The sequence below is a fragment of the Sander lucioperca genome, chromosome 12, assembly GCF_008315115.2.
Source record: "Sander lucioperca isolate FBNREF2018 chromosome 12, SLUC_FBN_1.2, whole genome shotgun sequence".
Taxonomy (NCBI): domain Eukaryota; kingdom Metazoa; phylum Chordata; class Actinopteri; order Perciformes; family Percidae; genus Sander; species Sander lucioperca.
In genome coordinates, this window is record NC_050184.1 from 26,533,136 (window position 1) to 26,551,225 (window position 18,090).

At 40.8% G+C, this 18,090-nt stretch overlaps 2 protein-coding genes across 8 annotated transcripts in view; one reads left to right on the top strand and one right to left on the bottom strand.

Annotated features, from left to right (window-relative positions):
• Positions 1 to 12,455, top strand: part of LOC116062124 (poly(rC)-binding protein 4-like) — a 34,634-nt gene extending 22,179 nt beyond the window's left edge. The window contains exons 7-14 of the mRNA XM_031316681.2: positions 2,300 to 2,428; positions 3,688 to 3,762; positions 4,681 to 4,752; positions 6,667 to 6,708; positions 6,807 to 6,882; positions 7,399 to 7,448; positions 10,516 to 10,685; positions 11,499 to 12,455. Coding sequence (XP_031172541.1) covers positions 2,300 to 2,428; positions 3,688 to 3,762; positions 4,681 to 4,752; positions 6,667 to 6,708; positions 6,807 to 6,882; positions 7,399 to 7,448; positions 10,516 to 10,685; positions 11,499 to 11,844 — 960 coding nt within the window. The 3' untranslated portion in view covers positions 11,845 to 12,455. The remainder of the gene's footprint in view (positions 1 to 2,299; positions 2,429 to 3,687; positions 3,763 to 4,680; positions 4,753 to 6,666; positions 6,709 to 6,806; positions 6,883 to 7,398; positions 7,449 to 10,515; positions 10,686 to 11,498) is intronic.
• Positions 12,456 to 14,530: 2,075 nt separating this feature from the next.
• The window catches only part of LOC116062085 (dedicator of cytokinesis protein 3-like), a 53,579-nt gene continuing 50,019 nt past the window's right edge, over positions 14,531 to 18,090 (bottom strand). For 6 of the 7 annotated variants that reach the window (XM_036008152.1, XM_036008154.1, XM_036008151.1 and 3 more), the window contains one exon: positions 14,531 to 17,438. In XM_036008152.1, the coding sequence (XP_035864045.1) occupies positions 16,830 to 17,438 (609 nt within the window). In that variant the 3' untranslated portion in view covers positions 14,531 to 16,829. The remainder of the gene's footprint in view (positions 17,439 to 18,090) is intronic. The other variant, XM_036008153.1, reaches the window with a different exon arrangement.

Below are 18,090 nucleotides of genomic sequence, written 5' to 3' on the forward strand. Positions count from 1 at the left end.
TCAGTAGATTTACTTACTAACATTGTTGTGGAAACACAATAAGCATGGAAACTAAATGCACACTTCATGCATTACTGCATTACTTCAAATACTAAGTTACTCCTCTAGTAAACTAATATGCACATGAAATAAAACAATAAAACATTGAGACCATTCAGCAAAGGACACTGGGATATAGGCTAACCAATTCAACACTGGTTGCTATGGACTTGTCACTATCGTCATTGTATATTTTAGCACATAGGTAAAGCTGCCGAAGCTGAACATTATATTCCAAAACATATATTTATTTTTAAAGTTTTTAAGTTACATTGTAACAATTTAACAATTCGCCCTTATGAAATCCAATCGCGGCACGGCTGTTTTGGAACACAATAGACAGACGCTTAAATTCAACTAAAATGTAACGGTGAACAATCAGTGTTGGACCTACAGTCTGTTGAGATGCCTCTCCAAACTCACCATAAAACGTTAAGACACGTTGAGAAAAAAGATCTCTATTTTGCCGTAATCCAATGACACGATAAAAAAGTAATCCACAGCGATCAGTAGATCCACAAACAGAGTCACGGTGTATCCAGTAAGGTCTATACGAGCGTCACATTCACCAGCCAGCTCCAAACAGGTGAACGAGGCCTCTCCACTTCGCCGTTTAAACAAAGTGGAATAAACGTATAAAAGTCTAAATCTACACAAAACCCGCAATCAATTAGTAAGCTGACATCACATGTAGATGGCATTTAGGAAACCTTTATTGCAAGGTTGGCACGGCAAGATGTCCAGACATAGTGCAACAGTAACTTTCGTTTTTTGCGTCCTGCTGCTCGTCAGCCAGGTAATATTTTTTTTACTAAAGCAGTATATGTACTCTGATGTATTACCTATCACCATTTAGTTGTTTTGTGTTATTTAAGATATTTATAAAATATCTGGTTTATGCCAGATGTAATTATTCCACTCATTTTTTAAACAATGCAATTACCAGTTTGAGCCACCAGGGGAGCAGTGCTCCTCCTGCCCCCCCCAGCAAACTCCGCGTATGCGGTCAGACCCATCTGCTAGGGGGCCGAGACTGCGAGCTACATGGATAAATATGCACCAAGCAAGCCACTTTGAAATTTTGCTCTTTTCATGAATAAAAAAGTTGGGTGACCCCCCCATCCAGACTAAAAAATGTTGGATGACCCTCCCCTCAGCATAAAATAAAAAGACATGACCCTCCCCTATTTTCCTCCGGTGGTCCATTCCATAAATACCGAACGGTCCCTTAGCATGCTAACATTTGCTATTTTAGCAGCAAACACAAAAGTACATCTGAGGCTAATGGGAATGTTGTTAGTTTTGAATATTCAATCATAAACCAAAGTGTTGGACAACTTCATGTTTTGATCTAAAGATGGTGCTAGATGAAAAGTCCGGAGATCATCAATAAGTTCTTACAATTTATCCTCTGAGGAATATAAATGTCTGTACATAATTGTTGTTGAGATATTTCCGTCTGGACCAAAGTGGTGGTATCTGCACTTAAAGTAGGTTGGCACCACACTAAAATTGGACTGAAGGCAGGAAATTAGTGAGACAACGCAGTCCGGATAGATCACTGAACACAACACACAGTATGACTCAGCAGTGGCAACTTTGAAAGGGGAAAAACTCCTGACTACATTATGCCCAGTTGAAACATTAGGATTAAACATATCAGATCTGTTGCCAGAGACGATTGACACTTTAACTTTAGCTCTGTACCGATCTACAAATAGTCTCTCTCTCATTTTAGCCTTTACCTTAACGGTGAAGGCTTCACCGGCCCGGCAATGGCATCCAGTCAATTTTCTGTGGTTAGACAGATTTTCTTGTCATGTTCATAACCCAAATTTGTTTCAGTTACGGACTTGTTTTGTTTGTTTGGTTGCCACAGGACACATGCTCACTTACAGAAGCATTTTGTGATGTGTGTGGTTCAACAATGGCCTCCAAAAACCCTGCAGTTTGATAGAGACATCAGCAAATGTAGATACATCTTTAAAAACAGTCCTTTTTGCCTGCAGACATGCTATATTGGGAATATATCAGCTACAATTGAGAGAATTACGTTTGTTGACCATGGGTGACTTTTCATTTATCTCTAACCTGACAAGACTTGGCGTTACATACTACAGCGCAGTTGGTCTTTGTCAGTGTAGTTGGAAAAATATAAGGCCAGCAGGGAGGCACGGAAAGGAGCCATGGCAGAGTAATAACGGCTTGTCTTATCCCCGGAATCAAACTAATCTTTTTTTAAAACCCCTATCATTTGCAGAGCACTGGAGCTCAGATACAGGTGGCAGGGGATTTGCTGCCCAATTCTACTGAGCGAGGGGTGACGATATCTGGGAATCAGGAGTCTGTAATCCAGTGTGTCAAGCTCATCTGCACAGTAATCCTGGAGGTAGGAAGCGTACAATTCCTCTCTTTACTCCACATACCCACACCAAGCTGACATGTTGTCAGAGCTCTGCTGCTGCAGCTACGTAAAGGAAATAATTGCTGTTGACATGCATGTTTTCATTTCACCAGTATGAAGTGATTGTTCATTCCACTGCAGCAGACATGCATTTTTAGTAGGCTGTGTTAGTCTTCTGTGTTATGTAATGCTACCTATAACTGTGTTGCATAGAAGTCGACTGCTGAACACAGATTCTGTAAAATTATCCTCATTTAATTTAGGAAATAACAAGGAAGTACGTAGTTTCTTTATTGTTTTGACCTCATGCTTTAATCTTCCGGGCGAGACAATCGGATGGAGTCAAAAGGTGCAGCTCTCAGGTCAGACCTCAGTATTGTTGAAGTGGACTCTAAACTGGTAACAGAAAACAAACTGGCCTGCAGCAAAATCTTTCCATCTTTAGACAACAGCTCTCTTGAGAAAATCGAGGAGATAAGAGAAAAACAACCCCAAGCACAGTTTCTCCCTGTGTGTTCATGGAAGTGCACAAGTCCTTTTTGTTTTAGCGTTGCAGCTGGACCTCACTGACTAATTGCTAGTTTGATCCAGTTTTCTAGGGCTTTCTTCAAAGGCTTGCAAGTTTCATTAGGATTCTGTACCAGCGGCTTCTTGCTTTTGGCTTCAAGATTTCAATTATGCAAAGTTATACAAAGAATTTGCTGTGACTGCTCCCGCAGAAAAGATGCTACACATTTTAAACCCCAAAACAGTATCGCCAACATTGCAGTTACTCGATAAGATATACGGTGTCATGTACTCTGTATAATCTCCTTTTCTCATTGGTGTTTGAAGAATTTTATCTTCAAATGTCTCCTTGTCAGTGGATGCTTGATTTATCCAGAGGGCAATCCACTGCGGAGCCAACAGCTCCGGTGCAAACTAAAGCTCAGAGCTATTATCCACAAAGAACTCTCACTACACTGCTTCAATAATTCAATGAATGACTAATATTATCATAAGGGAAACAAGGAAGGGAATAATGTCAGTGTCGTAGCGGTTTAGTTCATTATTAATTGTTATTGTATGTATTGTTATTGTATATGTACCAGCGAGTTACACACCATTTGCACTTAGTGCCTCACTCTTTAAGAGAAGTACTGAGGTCATTTCAGAGTAGATGTGAGAGTGTATTCATGTCTATGATATTTATGATAAATATTTATTACAACCTCTGACCCCTTGTCTTGTTTTTGACTCCTTAGTCTCCCCCGAAGGGTGCCACCATCCCCTACCGACCCAGCCCCTCACCCGCTGCCCTCCTCATCGCTGGGAACCAGGTGAGAGATTTTACCACACCCGTTGGGTAGTTTATCTGTAATACGCTAGCACAGTGGTTCTCAAACTGGCAAAACAGTTTGAGAACTACCGGATTAGCATTTGTGGCTGACACCCTCACCTTCCTAACTTACATGAAACTACAAATGGTCATTGGTGAATGTTTGGAGAAGGTATTACCAATAACCCGATCTTACATTGAAGTTCTTGGCTCACTCTGGGGAAACGAGAGTCATGCAGGTGCTCCCTGGTGGGGGATTGGGTTGTTTTTTTTTGTCTGAGGGTGAGGTTGAGTGGTATAGAGGCTGCTGTTTGAGAAGGGACCTATATCCACCCTCCCATGGAGCGAGTCACAAGATTAGCCAGCAAGACTGGAGACCTGCCGTCTCCTCTGGCTACAGCAGCAGTCAGATATTCTGCATAGCTGTCAGCAGTTCTGGTAGTGTTTGTGCTGCCTCAGACCCTGGTCAATTTATGGAATGGCTTTGTGTTTTTGATATTCCCCATAACAAGCTATCAAATTAAACCCAGGGTGAGGTCCTGGTCACTGGGAGATGCCATAATGAAGGCAGCACAGAGCTAAGGGACGTTTGTATAATTTGTCAGAGGAGAAAATGAAGTGGAATGGGAAAGGGTTGGTGGATGAGTCATGGCCTATAAGCCTGTTAGGTGTGTTAAAGTGTCAGAAATGCAGCCTCGAGAGCCCATCTCAGACCAAATTTGAAAAAAAAAAAATTGGAAATTTTGTATTCATTATTTTCACATTAAATTTACCATGGAAGGTTTCAGCTGGTGAGAACACATTTACACTGACTAATTATCACTTCCATTGCAAAAATAATGTCTGGACTTTATAACGTGAAGCTATTTCAGTAATGAGCTACATATTTTCCTTTTGTGCTTCTCTTGTGTGTTTGTAGGTGTATGAGGCGTCAGAATTTGCACCCCACCCTCTGTACTCCGTCACCCAAGGTGGCCTGGACCTCCAGCAGGTAACTGAAGATCCATGAATGTGAAGTCTGTGAATAATATTCATTCTTTTGACTAGAATATAAAGATCTCTCCAGAAGCTGGTCTTTACTGCGGAGAGCAGGAATGACTTTCAGGGGCTGTGAGGATCAGAGGGTTGTGTGGTATGTCCACACAGTCCATCATCTGGCACGAGGCATTAAAAACAACAGCTGAGCGTAAGCTGCAGCTATTGTTCTACCCTGTCATAAGAGCTATAACCCCTCCTGAAACATGATGCTATCACACACACCACCTACACAGTCTCCTTTTTAGTCCTGCCTAGCACTGCACCAGAAACAATTTCGGCTTTAGGAATATTCTTCCCATGACAGCAATAGCAGATACTGTCATAATATCAGAACAGAAACAGCAGCCTCTGACAAATCAGTGCTAGATTAAATAAAATAAAAATAATTGTGGGTAATGAAATATAAAGCTTTTATGATTTAGATCACTCATGCTGTAAATTGAAAGATTATTGCTACTAATTTGTGATGTTTTTTTGCTTTTCTGTATAAACACAACTCTAATGTACTGTACTGATTCATTGTAATGACCAAGCTCTCCTCTCCAGTTTATGACCATATATGATGGACGGGTAATAGTAGCCAGACAGCTGGCGTCAGACAGAATTGAGTTAGAATAGTTAGACAGATGGATGGATGTTTGGATGGATGGAAAGATATAAATTAAGTTAAAGTGAGTATCGCTGGGTGGAGTGAGAGAAAGGGGGGTTAACACATATTATTTAAGATGATGGGGGATGGGCAATCCTGCAGGTAGAGATGAAGAAGATGCAGCCAACAGGCAGGATTGCACAAATAATTTGTTACAGCACAAAAGAGGACCTATTTGTAAGTAATACATGTTTTTAAAAAGGGTCAAGTCATCTAAATTACAGGAGAAAAAAAATCACATTTATTTTTCACATACCTCTAGTGGTATCTAGCCATGCAGATACTTTTAGCTATATTTATCCTCGTTTTTAGATATTTGAGCTTTCAAAAGTCCCATGGCATTACAATTTCACTTTATGAGTTCTAGGTATCCTGCTTTGCCTTTGAGAAAATGAAAGCTCAGAAGGGCCGATCTGGAATCTCCTCTTTATGAGCTCATAAGGAGGAAGGTTACCTCCCCTTTCTCTGCTTTGCCCACCCAGAGAATTTGGCCCGCCCATGAGAAAGAGAGAGACATCATGGCTTGAAAACAAGCGAAGCATGGGAGTTGGTCAAGGCTACACCCCCTGCACCTTGCCCCACTCTCTCCTCCTCAATACCATTTAAAGCTACAGACAGAAATGGCACATCCCAAGTAATGCTCATTGTGGGACTGGCTCTAGTGGCTGTAATTCTGCACCAAGGCTGAATTTTGGGAAAGAGACTTCAGATACAGTATTAGCGGACCACTAAGGCTTAATATAAAAGCATCCAAAAAGCAGCATTTTTAAAAAGCAAACACTTAAAGGTCATAGGACCTTTAAGTGTTTGTTACCATCCCAATATGATGGAGATAATAGGGTTTTGTTTTGAAAATGACCTTTTAATACTAACGTTCTTTTTGGGAGTTCTTTTAGGAAAGAGATGTTCTCGTTGAATCTTTTGTAATTTTTTTAATGCTGTGAGAACCACAAGCAAAATTCAATTCTCAGAAATGGGTATTTCAAAACCTGGCTAAATTAAACCCAAACTATGGTACCTGCATTGGTAGAGACCACTGGAGGAGAGTAAGTATGTCTAGTTCAGAGCTGGACTATAAACGCTCATTTCTCTTATTCTAAAAAAACAAAACAGGCATGTATTGACAGTGAAGCACTTCCATTAAGAGGCTGCAGATTTATTTCCTGTGTGTGATGGTTTATAGCTGTAATTTACCTAATGCAGGGTACTCTCTTTCAGGCCTACACTTTGCAAAACCAATATGGCATTCCACACTCAGAGGTAGAGTATGACCATTTGTGGAAATGTTATAATTTATATAACATGAGTAGTTTATGGTTTAGTGTACACTGCATGACGTTCTGCTTTCTGCTTTACAGATGGCGAAGCTACATCAGCTGTCAATGCAGCAAGGCCTGAGTCAAATGGCCCAGCCTGCTTCGACTATCATACCTGGTATGTAAAGCAGTCAGTATAGTCAGTATTTGCTCTGGATTATACAGTATCCCATTGCGCTGACAGTCAAACAGTTTAATTAAAAAATAAAATAAAATAAGCAGGTTGCAGAGTTTCGTCTTTGCTCCTCCATCAGTAACTTGTCGTAGATTTTGAACACTCCTTTAGACCTGAGAAATAAAGGCTATTGTCATTAGCTGCACTGATAATATGCTTTTGTCAGTGAGAAAGGAGGAGACAAGGCTTTAAAGCTCTCTCATAGAAATTATTATGTGAAATGATAAGTTCCGCAGTCAGAGAACTGGGAGAAGAAAAAGAATGAGTGCTGTGTTAAACATCAGTCCATTAAAATGTAAATTAACTGTTTTACTATATCTAGCAGTTCCCCGCTCAAAGGGTTTTTTCCAGCATATCAATGACAGCTGTGTGGCTTCACTAACTACAGGAGTTGAATGAATATTCAAATGTATGATATGTCAATTTTATTCAGTCGGTGCTTGTGTTTTCTCTTATCAGGGATGGACTCCAACTCTCAGACATCTCAGGAGCTGCTTATTCCCAATGATGTAAGCAAAAGCAATGCATAACTTTTTATTCTTCACCTTGTTAGTATTTTCCCATCGGAACCACGAGAAAAGAACAGGAAATCAGCGCTCATCTCACATGTACACAGCACAGGAGCAGGTGATTTTGGATGCAGTAGCTGCAACTGCAAAGACGTCTGGTGTGCCTTCAGAAGAGACGAGAGACATGTTGGCAACTTACTAATTATCCTCATTATTCTAACCTCAGACTAACACAAGGTTAAAGGGATTCTGAGCTGATATGGATCCTTTCGCATTATTGTCTGGGCTGCAGTTGCAGTGTCTTATAGAGTGACTCCCATGAGTGCTCAGTAAATCCTCTCATGTTCCCTGACCTACTTAGAAGCTGTCTGCTGTCAAAACAGCCAATAAGAAAACAGACAAAGATCCTTTCCCTCTTCACTTAGCCCCCGCCAGGGTTTGATGAGACGTCTCTCCAATCTAAGAGTAGAAATCACGACGCATAGATTCACTTCAAAATAAAGTCAGACTACATTTCTCTTCAGATGATCACTCTAGTATTAGGTTTGGCTGGGCTGGACAGAGAACATCTGGCTATTAATTGTAATAATTTGCTTCCTATTGGATTTCATTTAGAAAGTCAAATTTATAATGAAGCCATGTATGATTTATGATTTAATTTGCAGCTCTTATATCTGGTATAAAAACAAACATTCATAAAAATGAAATGTTGGAAATTAAAGGATAAGGCCGGCATTTTTTCTGTATTTTTCTCACTGTCAATACATTATATAAAAAAAGACCAGAACAAACTATTTCTCAATGACTTCCTCAACCTACTTCCTAATGAGGACGTTAATTTTCTTTTCTTTAAAATCAGGTCACAAATAAATAGTTTTGCTTTTTAAAAAGGCTAATAAATATCCTAAAACAGCCAGCCACTGTAGTTTTGAGCAAACGTTACTCAAACAGGAGTAAATAGTGCATTTGCTGGGGACTATTTTCAACTGCAGATTTATACACGCCTGTAAGTATTTACAGCAGCAGGATGGCGTATGTGGGATTGACTCAAAATAAACTACAGAGAAGGAACATGTCACCCAGTGCAACAGTGTAGCTCACTGGTGTGTTTTAATACTGTAATTGTTTGGTCTTTTCTTTGGTCTTATTCTTTAAACTGTGTTGGAATTCATGACCTGAAATGCTGTCTACTGTCAAATTTGCAGGTTCAAAATACTACTTCAATCAGTATTGGCAAAGAAAAAATTTGCCGTCTTTGTTTTACAATAAAGAGAAGACAGTAAAAACAAGGGTTGGATTGATTGGGTTTCACTGTACTTTATAGAATATAGCCACAACCCTTCAACAACATTTCTAAAATGCCTGAAGGCTTTTTAACCAAGTAAACCCAAACATGACCAGTGGCACAATGCATCAGGAGTGAGGGAGTCCAGCACTATACGTGACAGGGACAGCTGTAAGCTCCAGCCATTGTTCTAGAAGAGAGGACTTATAGCCATGACTGAGCCTCCTCAGCCCTCCGTCCCCCCTCAGGCCGACCACACAATCCTACTCTGTGCTCACATACTGAACGCCGAAGCACACGTGCGCACACTCACACTCACACACACACACACACACACACACACACAGTTGCATTGAGAAACAGCTTACACCCAGTCAGCAGTATGTACTGTACTTTTGTGCGAGGAAGATTTAGCCGGAAGAAAAATGGCTGCACCCTCACCATCCCATCCCTCTTCCTGTGTCCTTTCAAATGACTGCCTCAGCAGGAACTCAACAATATGTAGGCCATTTATAGTTGAACACCAGGAGTGTAGTGCAGCATTAATGTTATTTGAATGCTCAGGAAAAATAATCACCACAGCAAGCATACCTGCGGTGTCTCCTGTGTCATTTATTTAGCTCTGGTTGCATTTTTTTTAAGGTTGTTCATATAGGAATGCTGTTGTCTGAGGTCATGCACACCAAAGCGGGTGAGCTGTTGACAGCTGGTGTCTATTGACAGCTGGTGTAAAAGGCCAGAGTCCTGTGGAGATTCTTGGTCTCAGTGGGGGAGACACGTTATCTGTGATGTGACGTCTGTAGTGGTCATTGTCTCTAGAGTTGCTCTTTAGGCTGGCTGCTCTTAGTGTGTCTCTCCCCCCCCTGAATAAACTGCTGAGCCTATAATAGCCAGGCAGACCAACCTGGTCGCTGTGTGACAAATCAGACACAGGCTGCTTACTTCTCAGGAAAGGAATGTGAAATGCACCATGTGTGTGTTGTGTATTTCTACCTATGCTTCAGCCGCTGTTAAGCTGCCAGCACACCACATACTACAAGTACTTCATCACTGTCTGTCTCACTCACTATATACTGGCAGCATAACCCTGTCACTGAGCCCTGACACCCTGCACTTGAGCTGATATGCAGCCCCCGAGCTTTGGCTCTGTTAAATATCTATTGTCACTAATAGGCAGCGGTCCAGGTCGAGTAATGAAAGCAGAAAAAAAGTGATAATGTATTTTGGAATGCAATAAAACTCATGTCATTGTCTAATCTACTCTCAGCAGAGAGAACGCTCAAGCCGATGGGACTGTATGTTATATATTTGAGTTATTTTCCCATTATGTTTTCCATTAGTGCAGAGATGCATCTAGCTGGCATGTGTTTGGGAAGTGATTTGTTTGGGAAGTCATCACCACTCTAAGGAATCAATAACCTTTTAGCCACTCAGATTAATGAGAGGCAAATGTGCCTTCTCTCGTCTCTTTTACCAGTGCACACGCAGTAGCAATTAAGGAAGACTCTGGGGGTAAAAAAGTGCTTTTGACATGCATGATGGATGACCAATCTACTGAAGACAATGCAATTGCAATATTTGAAGTGGACTGCATTAAATCAGCCCAACAGCACAGTACTTTTTTCATTTATTGTTCTAGTTTTTTTGCTTTTGGCCTTTTCGTCAGTCACTTTCATCAGCATTACAACCAACATTAAGAAAAAGCTGCAATCAGTCAAATGATTTATTGAACCGTTTTTCCATCAAACTGACCGTTCTGTCTCTGCCTCTGTTCTTTTGCAGCTGATTGGCTCGATCATCGGCCGTCAGGGCACTAAGATCAACGAGATCAGGCAGGTGTCAGGAGCTCAGATCAAGATCGGCAGCCAGCTGGACGGTACAAGTGACCGTCATGTCACTATCACAGGAACACCGGTCAGCATCAACTTGGCCCAGTACCTCATTACCTCCTGGTAAGGCCCAGCGTACAGCCATCTAATTAGTCATCGCAACGCAGGCCTGAGAGAAATGCATTGGTTTAAAAGGGTCAAAGGTTATGCTGTAGAGTGATAAGTGATAATGAGGCATGTCCTTGTGCTGCTGGTAATTGGCCTTGAGGGAATGAGTAAAATCCTGGTTGTATTGTACAACATAGAAGCAGTGTCTTATTGGAATTCAGTATTTGCCGTGCAGCTCTGGCATCTTTTTCTTAATTATCTTTTCCAATACTTGGCTTTCATAAATACACCTATTTACAGGGATGGAAAGAGTACAATTAAAATGACTTGATTTGACTTAAAATGTACTTACGTAGATAAAAATAAAATGTATGTCAGTTTAAATTGACTGAGTAAACGTTGCTGTATTACAAGTTACAATACTACAAGAGACAAGGGGAATGGAGGGAGTTTAAAGAAACAAGACTAAATTGAAACAGAGTATATGGCTAAATTGTGGCCAAATTGTTACAAGGATAGTCAGTGGTAGTGCCTATAATATGAAGTGCTGTTAACCAATGCTGACTCAAGTGACATCACTTGAGGCACTTTATTAGATTTTGCGCAGCTCTTTCTGGAGCTACAAAAGGCTTTATACAGCTATTTTAACATATGCAGTTGTACTCCCCAAGACCAAGACTTTGATTTGTAAAATCGGTGGCGTTCCCCTTTAAAAAATGTCCAGACCCTTCGGTCATTGTTGCAGCAACAGTATAATCCTCTAATCTTGATTCTGTGTCTTTTCTCCTCATCTCCCTATCTGCCCTCCTGCTATCTCTGCCATCATAGTTTAGAGACCGCCAAATCCACGGCCCAGGCAGCAACTATGGCAGCTCCAGTCGACCTCAACATGGCCTTCACCCAGCCAGCCTCCCCAGCTGCCTCCCCTGCACAAACCATGGCCACAATGGGCACCCTGACTCCGGCTCATATGCTGGGCACCCCGTATGGTGCCATGCCCCTCTCCGGCCTGCTAGGGATGAAGTCTGTCCCCTTTCTGACTCTGTCCAGTCCCGGCCCCACCGTGGCCGTCACTGCAGCGCCCTCCCACACCACTCTGGCTGCCTACACCACCAAAATCTCCTCAGCCAACTGCATCAAAAAGCCAGAGAGACAGAAGTTTGCTCCATACTGATGTAGCCTCTGAGCTCTGGAGAGTCAGATGAAGGACAGCTGCAGTGTTCTTTCACAAAACGCCTGATGTAGCCATATCCGCTGGCAGAGATGCTCTTGACTTTTATTCTATGATGCACCAACAGAGGAGAGACCAATGGAGAGTGGATAAAGCTATTAAAAGTTATTTACGGTTATAGATAATTTGTGAGTTTCCCATGAATTGATGGATTGCTTTCATTGTCACCTCATCACTGTTATTGATCACTAAAACAAGGGCTGGAACCTCACCTGAGAAATACATGTTTAAATTACAGTTTTCACATGTGTATCTCAAGTTAGAGATCAGCTATAAGTATTTATCCTTCAATAAATTTGTAAATTATACTCAGATGACAAATACTCTACTGTATGATGCTTTTATACAATGTCTGTTTGCCTCTTGAAGTTTTTAAGAAAATTTGTAAATGTTTGGGGGGGGTGGGGATTTTCTTTTTTAATAATCTGTGCTATGGTACTGTACTTTACTATTCAGTGTTATGTTCTTTTTGTTGGATTTTATTTTGAATGTGCAACTTGTTTAATCTTTATTTATTAGTATTGTTTCATTTATTAAAAGTCTTTGTTTCCTGATGTATTTGTCTCCTTGTTTTTTTTTTTTTAAATCTTTTTCTACCTTAATTTGTAGCACACTGGTGCACTGCTGGCTTTTTCACAGGCATTCAAACAGTAGACACAGTACTTGAACCAAATCTGTGTCAAATGAGTGTAGCAGCACAAGAACACATTCAGTAAGAAACAGTATACACAAAGAGATGCGATGACAGATCCAGGTTATTTTTGTTTTCCTCCAAACAGAAGGCTGGATGGCAGCTTGTCATTCCAGTTGCCAGAATGTATGAGAGATGCTTTTCACATCATTATGCTCTTGTGCCCCGAACAATAAAAGCAGAATGAAAGGATGCAACCACAGAAGAGGGTAGAGCTCTACCTGCATGCCATACATGCAAGTGTGCACAAACAAAAACAGTTCCAGCGTGGAGACCACATAATTATACTGAATTCCCTCACTGTAAGTCCCTTAAGAGAAAATTCAGTGAGACTTTAAGACAGAGGAGTTTGCGATGAAGAAAGAAAAAGGGCACAAAAAGAGGGAGATGCAAAAAATTAGAGGAGCCACGGTGACGCTGTAAAAATGAAATTCAGTATCTGCATCAGCATGTACCACAGCCTCATCATCCTCTGGAGAGGCAGCTAGGATCCTATCATCTTAACTCACCTCCTTTTTTCTCTGTGACTGCATCATGGATATGCGAGACACGGAGAGTGCACAGTCCTCATTGTTACCAGAGACATTTCAGAGGCAAACAGACACACAGCCTACTCCTATCTATCTATCTATCTATCTATCTATCTATCTATCTATCTATCTATCTATCTTTTTTCTCACTATAACAACACTTTTTGATAAAACTGTAAAGCTACTGAATTAGGTAAAATATAATTCTTCACCTTCAAAAGATCTACCATTAATATAGCAATTCTACTTTAATTCTGATTATTTCTATATTCTCCAGGAATTCATAATGGGTCACTTGTGCCATCTGTAGGCCACACATACTCATTACTGAGGTGGTGTAAACTGACTTTGAAGCAGATCCATGTTCATGATACTTGCAGAACGATTTGCTAATGCAACCTTAGATTGATTTATAACACAAAAACACACCTTTTTTCTTTCTTTTTATAAACGAATACAACTTGACTAGCTGCGTTATCATATATCAAAGAAAAAGATTTGACGTACGAGGTTAGTGACAGTGTGAAGCTTGAGCTGGTGAGAGCAGGGACCTTAGCTGTCACTACAGCTAAAGATTTTGTTTTCTTTGTTCCATATTTTTTCTTCTGTGGTGGACCCAGGGGTTGTGTGACATGCTGTTATACACACACACACACACACACACACACACACACACACACACACACACACACACACTTATACTATGTGTAGTTATGTTTCTGGTCAAATGGTAATTGCAAGTCCAATCAATATTTACCCTCTTTTAGCTGTTTTTTGGTCTTACACCAACTTAATACCTGGCTCTTTTTCCTGCTCTTATCTTGCTAAATGCTCCACTATGTCCACAATGAAGATTACAGTAGCTAAGACCTTTTGGGATGCTTTTCAATATTAGATGACTTATGATGATCAAAATATTCCAATTATAACATTAAAATATGAAGTTTGGTGTCCAACTGAAGGACAAGAAAGCAAAGTTAGGGAACAATATATAATAATAATGTTATTATTTTGGCAAATTATAAAAATAATTCATACACAATTGTTATTTTTTTTGCTGCACGTTTAAACAAAAAAATATGTGAACTGTTGTAAAATTTGACAGGCCCTACATCTGTAAAAAAAAAAAAAAAAAAATAATAATAATAATAAAATAAATCTATGTAGCTTAATTCCTGATTGACCACTTTTTTATATTTATTTCCTTTTTGTTTGTTATTAATATCACTCACTTGGTTGTTTTTTGTTGTTGTAATCTGTATTCGCTTGCATATGACATGTGCCTTTTTGATGGCGCAATAAAAAAAAAAAGTCTGCTTCATGTATTTTCATGACAAACAGCGCCCTCTACTGTCCACTTGACATACTGCTCCACCAATCACAGCACAGCAAAGGTAAGGAGGAAGAGTTAGAGCTGATAAAAGATTGTCTTTAATGTTTGGCATCGTTAATGAATTCCATACCACAGCAGTTATGGGAGTAGGAAAACCACTTTTACAACCAAACACTGTTTGATCATGCTAACACCATATGTACAGGAAAGCACATTGAAAAGTGTATAAAGTATTCATATGAGAAGACTCAAAGTCAAGAACGGTGGAGACAGCCACAGTCTAATGGATTTGTCCTTTTTCAAACACTGATTATAGATATTTATCAATTACACTGATCTCTGGAATACATGTATATACACAAAACAACGATAAACCTTTTTAGGGCGTCTGCAATAATTCTCAAAAATATTTCACAATACTGCTGTATGTACAATAACAGAATTTACATTGAAAAATTCTATTGTACCTATATTTTGAGTATCACTTCAGTTACCAGTTATCCTCGGTGCCATCAGGCTCACAAAAGATAATCACATACTGTATATATCTAACCTCAGGTTCATCTCCATACAAAGTATAACAGCTGATGCAGTACCTGGGTCTTCTGTCTCGGTACGGTTTCTGAAACATGTTCACAAAACTGATGATCTCACATACAAAAATAGATGTTGTCTAGTCAGCTGACAACTTGATGTACAGTAACACAAAGCATCCACCTGCAAAAGAAACAACCAGGAAAACAAGTAATTGTTAAAATATTAGCTATATCCTTCCAACCCATCGTGATAAGCAGCGCTGTTCTTCTGCTCCCTAAAAAGTAAACTTCTCTCTCAGTCCAGGCTTCAGCATTCTTCTGAAATACATCATTAGTTTTCACACAACAGAAAGGTGATTGAGAAAGAGCTGCAGGCAGAATAGGAAATATTAGCGCTACAAACCAAACAACAACCTGAAACCAAAGCGGGACAAAACCATACAAAACATCACTAGGTAGATATCTTTTTTTTTTTTCTTCAGGGAGCTTATAGTGAACAGAATGAAAAGGGGAACGGCTGTCGCTAAATGAACTTCTCACAGTCCAGATGAGAGGTCAAACTGCATTTGAGTGCACTTAAGGCAGGTAGGCGATTCCAACGCTGTCTGAGTGGGCTCCTCAACTTGCCACTCAGCGGGCGGGGATCTAGACAGTGTCATCAGATGCAATGCCACTGCAACTGTCCAGGTTCAGCTCTCACTGCTTAACATGGTCTGACAACCATACAGAGAAGGGAAAGGATGGAGGGAGAAAGAGAGAGAGAATGGTGTTAGTTTTCAGAGTCCAGCAGGTGGTTGAGGTGTGGAGAGTTCTCGTGCCATCCCATCTTCATTCACCATGAACATGAAACATGACATGTCTGTCACTGTCCTTAGTTTCCCCTCTTCTTCCTCTTGAGATATCTTTGTCACATAAAAGAGACAAATAGAGACTTCTTCAACATAGACTGAACTTAGAGCACTTTAACAAAAGAAAAACAGCATTGCAGCTTGTGCAATACAAATAAAACATCTCATCTGAATACATTCACGTAGGTTTCCATACCCATTGGTACGGAAGGGAAATTGTCAGTGACTGAAGTTTGTGTCCCTTGAGATGCCGGTCTGATAGGAGAGCTACAAGTCCAACCTTAGAGACCTGCGAGCAATTACAGCCCGGCAGCAACACATCAGAGTGCGCCATTTGATATGATTCACTATTAAGGAGCACTTAACAGTGTTTTGAAAAACATAATGGACATAAGCTTTTAAAAACACTATAATGTATTTTATATTATGTATTTATTTATCAAAATAAGAATTCATATATATATGAAGCATTTAAAGCATAGAAGTCACTTCACTGTGAATAATAAGGTTGTTGCCTCGTGTTGTGAAAGTGCCATTAAAAGCAAAATTAAGAAAGTTCAGAGCTTATACTGCACCTGGGATCACGTTGGTTATGATGATGGTTGTCGTATTTCACAAAACAGTTGTCATATTATTCTCAAATGGAAAAACATGCTCACAGACGAGTTGTACAATTGTGTACTATCAATATCAATTTCTGAACAGAGTTAATCTGTCTTATTGTTCAACAGATACATTTCTTTTAGTTATATCTAAGAGGCCACACGGAGCAGTGACGGCAGTTGTGCCTCGTACAGTAGATTCATCGAGGTTCACTCACTCTTTTCTTTCCTTCATGTGCACTGAAATTAAATCACAGAAGGTCAACTGAACACACTCCACGGCTTCAAATTGGACTCTTCCTGTTACTGCTCCTTTAACTCAGTGCAAATGAGGGGAAGAAGACAAGGAGAAGAAAGCTCTAACTGGAGTATAGCTGGAGCCTCCTCATCACTGGGTCTCCTCGTGCTCCTCGCTGATACACTGCTCCCAGGGGTGTTTCCCCTGGTCCTCCCGGTGGCCGTGAGGGGAGTGGAAGATCCTGCGGGGCAGTGGGATGGGCTGAGGTTGCAGCTCTTCTTCAGGGATGCAGCCCTCTCTCAGATAGGGTTTAGGTGGCACGGCTGGAGGCTGAGGCCTGCGGTAAGGGATGTGGTGGGGGCCGTGAATGGGAGCATGATGGTGAGGCGGCGGCCCGTGGGAGTGGCTGTCAAGTCCGGGGTGTGCGTGAGCGTGAGGATGCGGGTGGTTGTGCGGGTGCGAGGCGGGGCTGCGATAGTGGAAGGGGCGGACCTGGTCCACTGATTCGATCTCTGGTCCGCCGTAGTGGATGTGCAGGTAGGGAGAGGCCAGGTATTCATCAGGGGGAGACCACAGGTGGCTGGGAAGAGGCTCCAATGCATCACTCCTGATGGGGCCGGGGTCTGGATACTGGCCTCCAAAGTTACTCTCACTCAGAGAGGAAACACCGCTGCTGGCGCTGCCTGACAGAGTGGAGTTACTGCCACCCAAAGCTGACTGAGGACTGGTGGGGGAGCCAGGGATCGGGTGGAGAGGAGACTGGTGAGAGAAAGAATCACAGAGATAGTGGGTGTCATGGGTGTATTTCTCTTGGCTTACAGTAAAGGACAGAGGGTCTGGTGCTGTCAGGACAACCTGAATTTTAACACTACTCAAGCTGCCTTCACATGGTGTCAGAAATATTGGAATTACAAGTTGCAAATGAAAAAAGATTAAGAGTCAACAACAACTTCATCATTCTGAGAATGTTCGTATTTCAGACATGGAGGCACTTGAAAATGGCTTTGTAATTATCACTCGACTACTGGAGTGAAACAAATACTGTGTCTACCCTCAATCATCCAGCATTGCTATAGTGTATTTTTAACAAATCGACTCTATGTGAAGACAATGTGTGGGAGTTGACAACTTGGGACATAGAAGCTTCTGCAAATGCAGTGTTACCATGACAAAAGACAAAAAGTATGTAAAATACTACTTAAAATGTAATTTAAACAATTGAAAATGTATTTTCCAAAGTTAGGATTCCAATTGTAGCATGATATCTAAATTAGTTCCTTGTGTAAATTGAAATAAGGAGGAACAAGGAGAAGAGGAGAGTGAAAAGGAAGAAGCAGGAGGATGAGGAGGAAGAGAAGCCAAACATTTGCTATCATGCTGTTTGCGTCTGCTGTTTGATATTTTATGACTA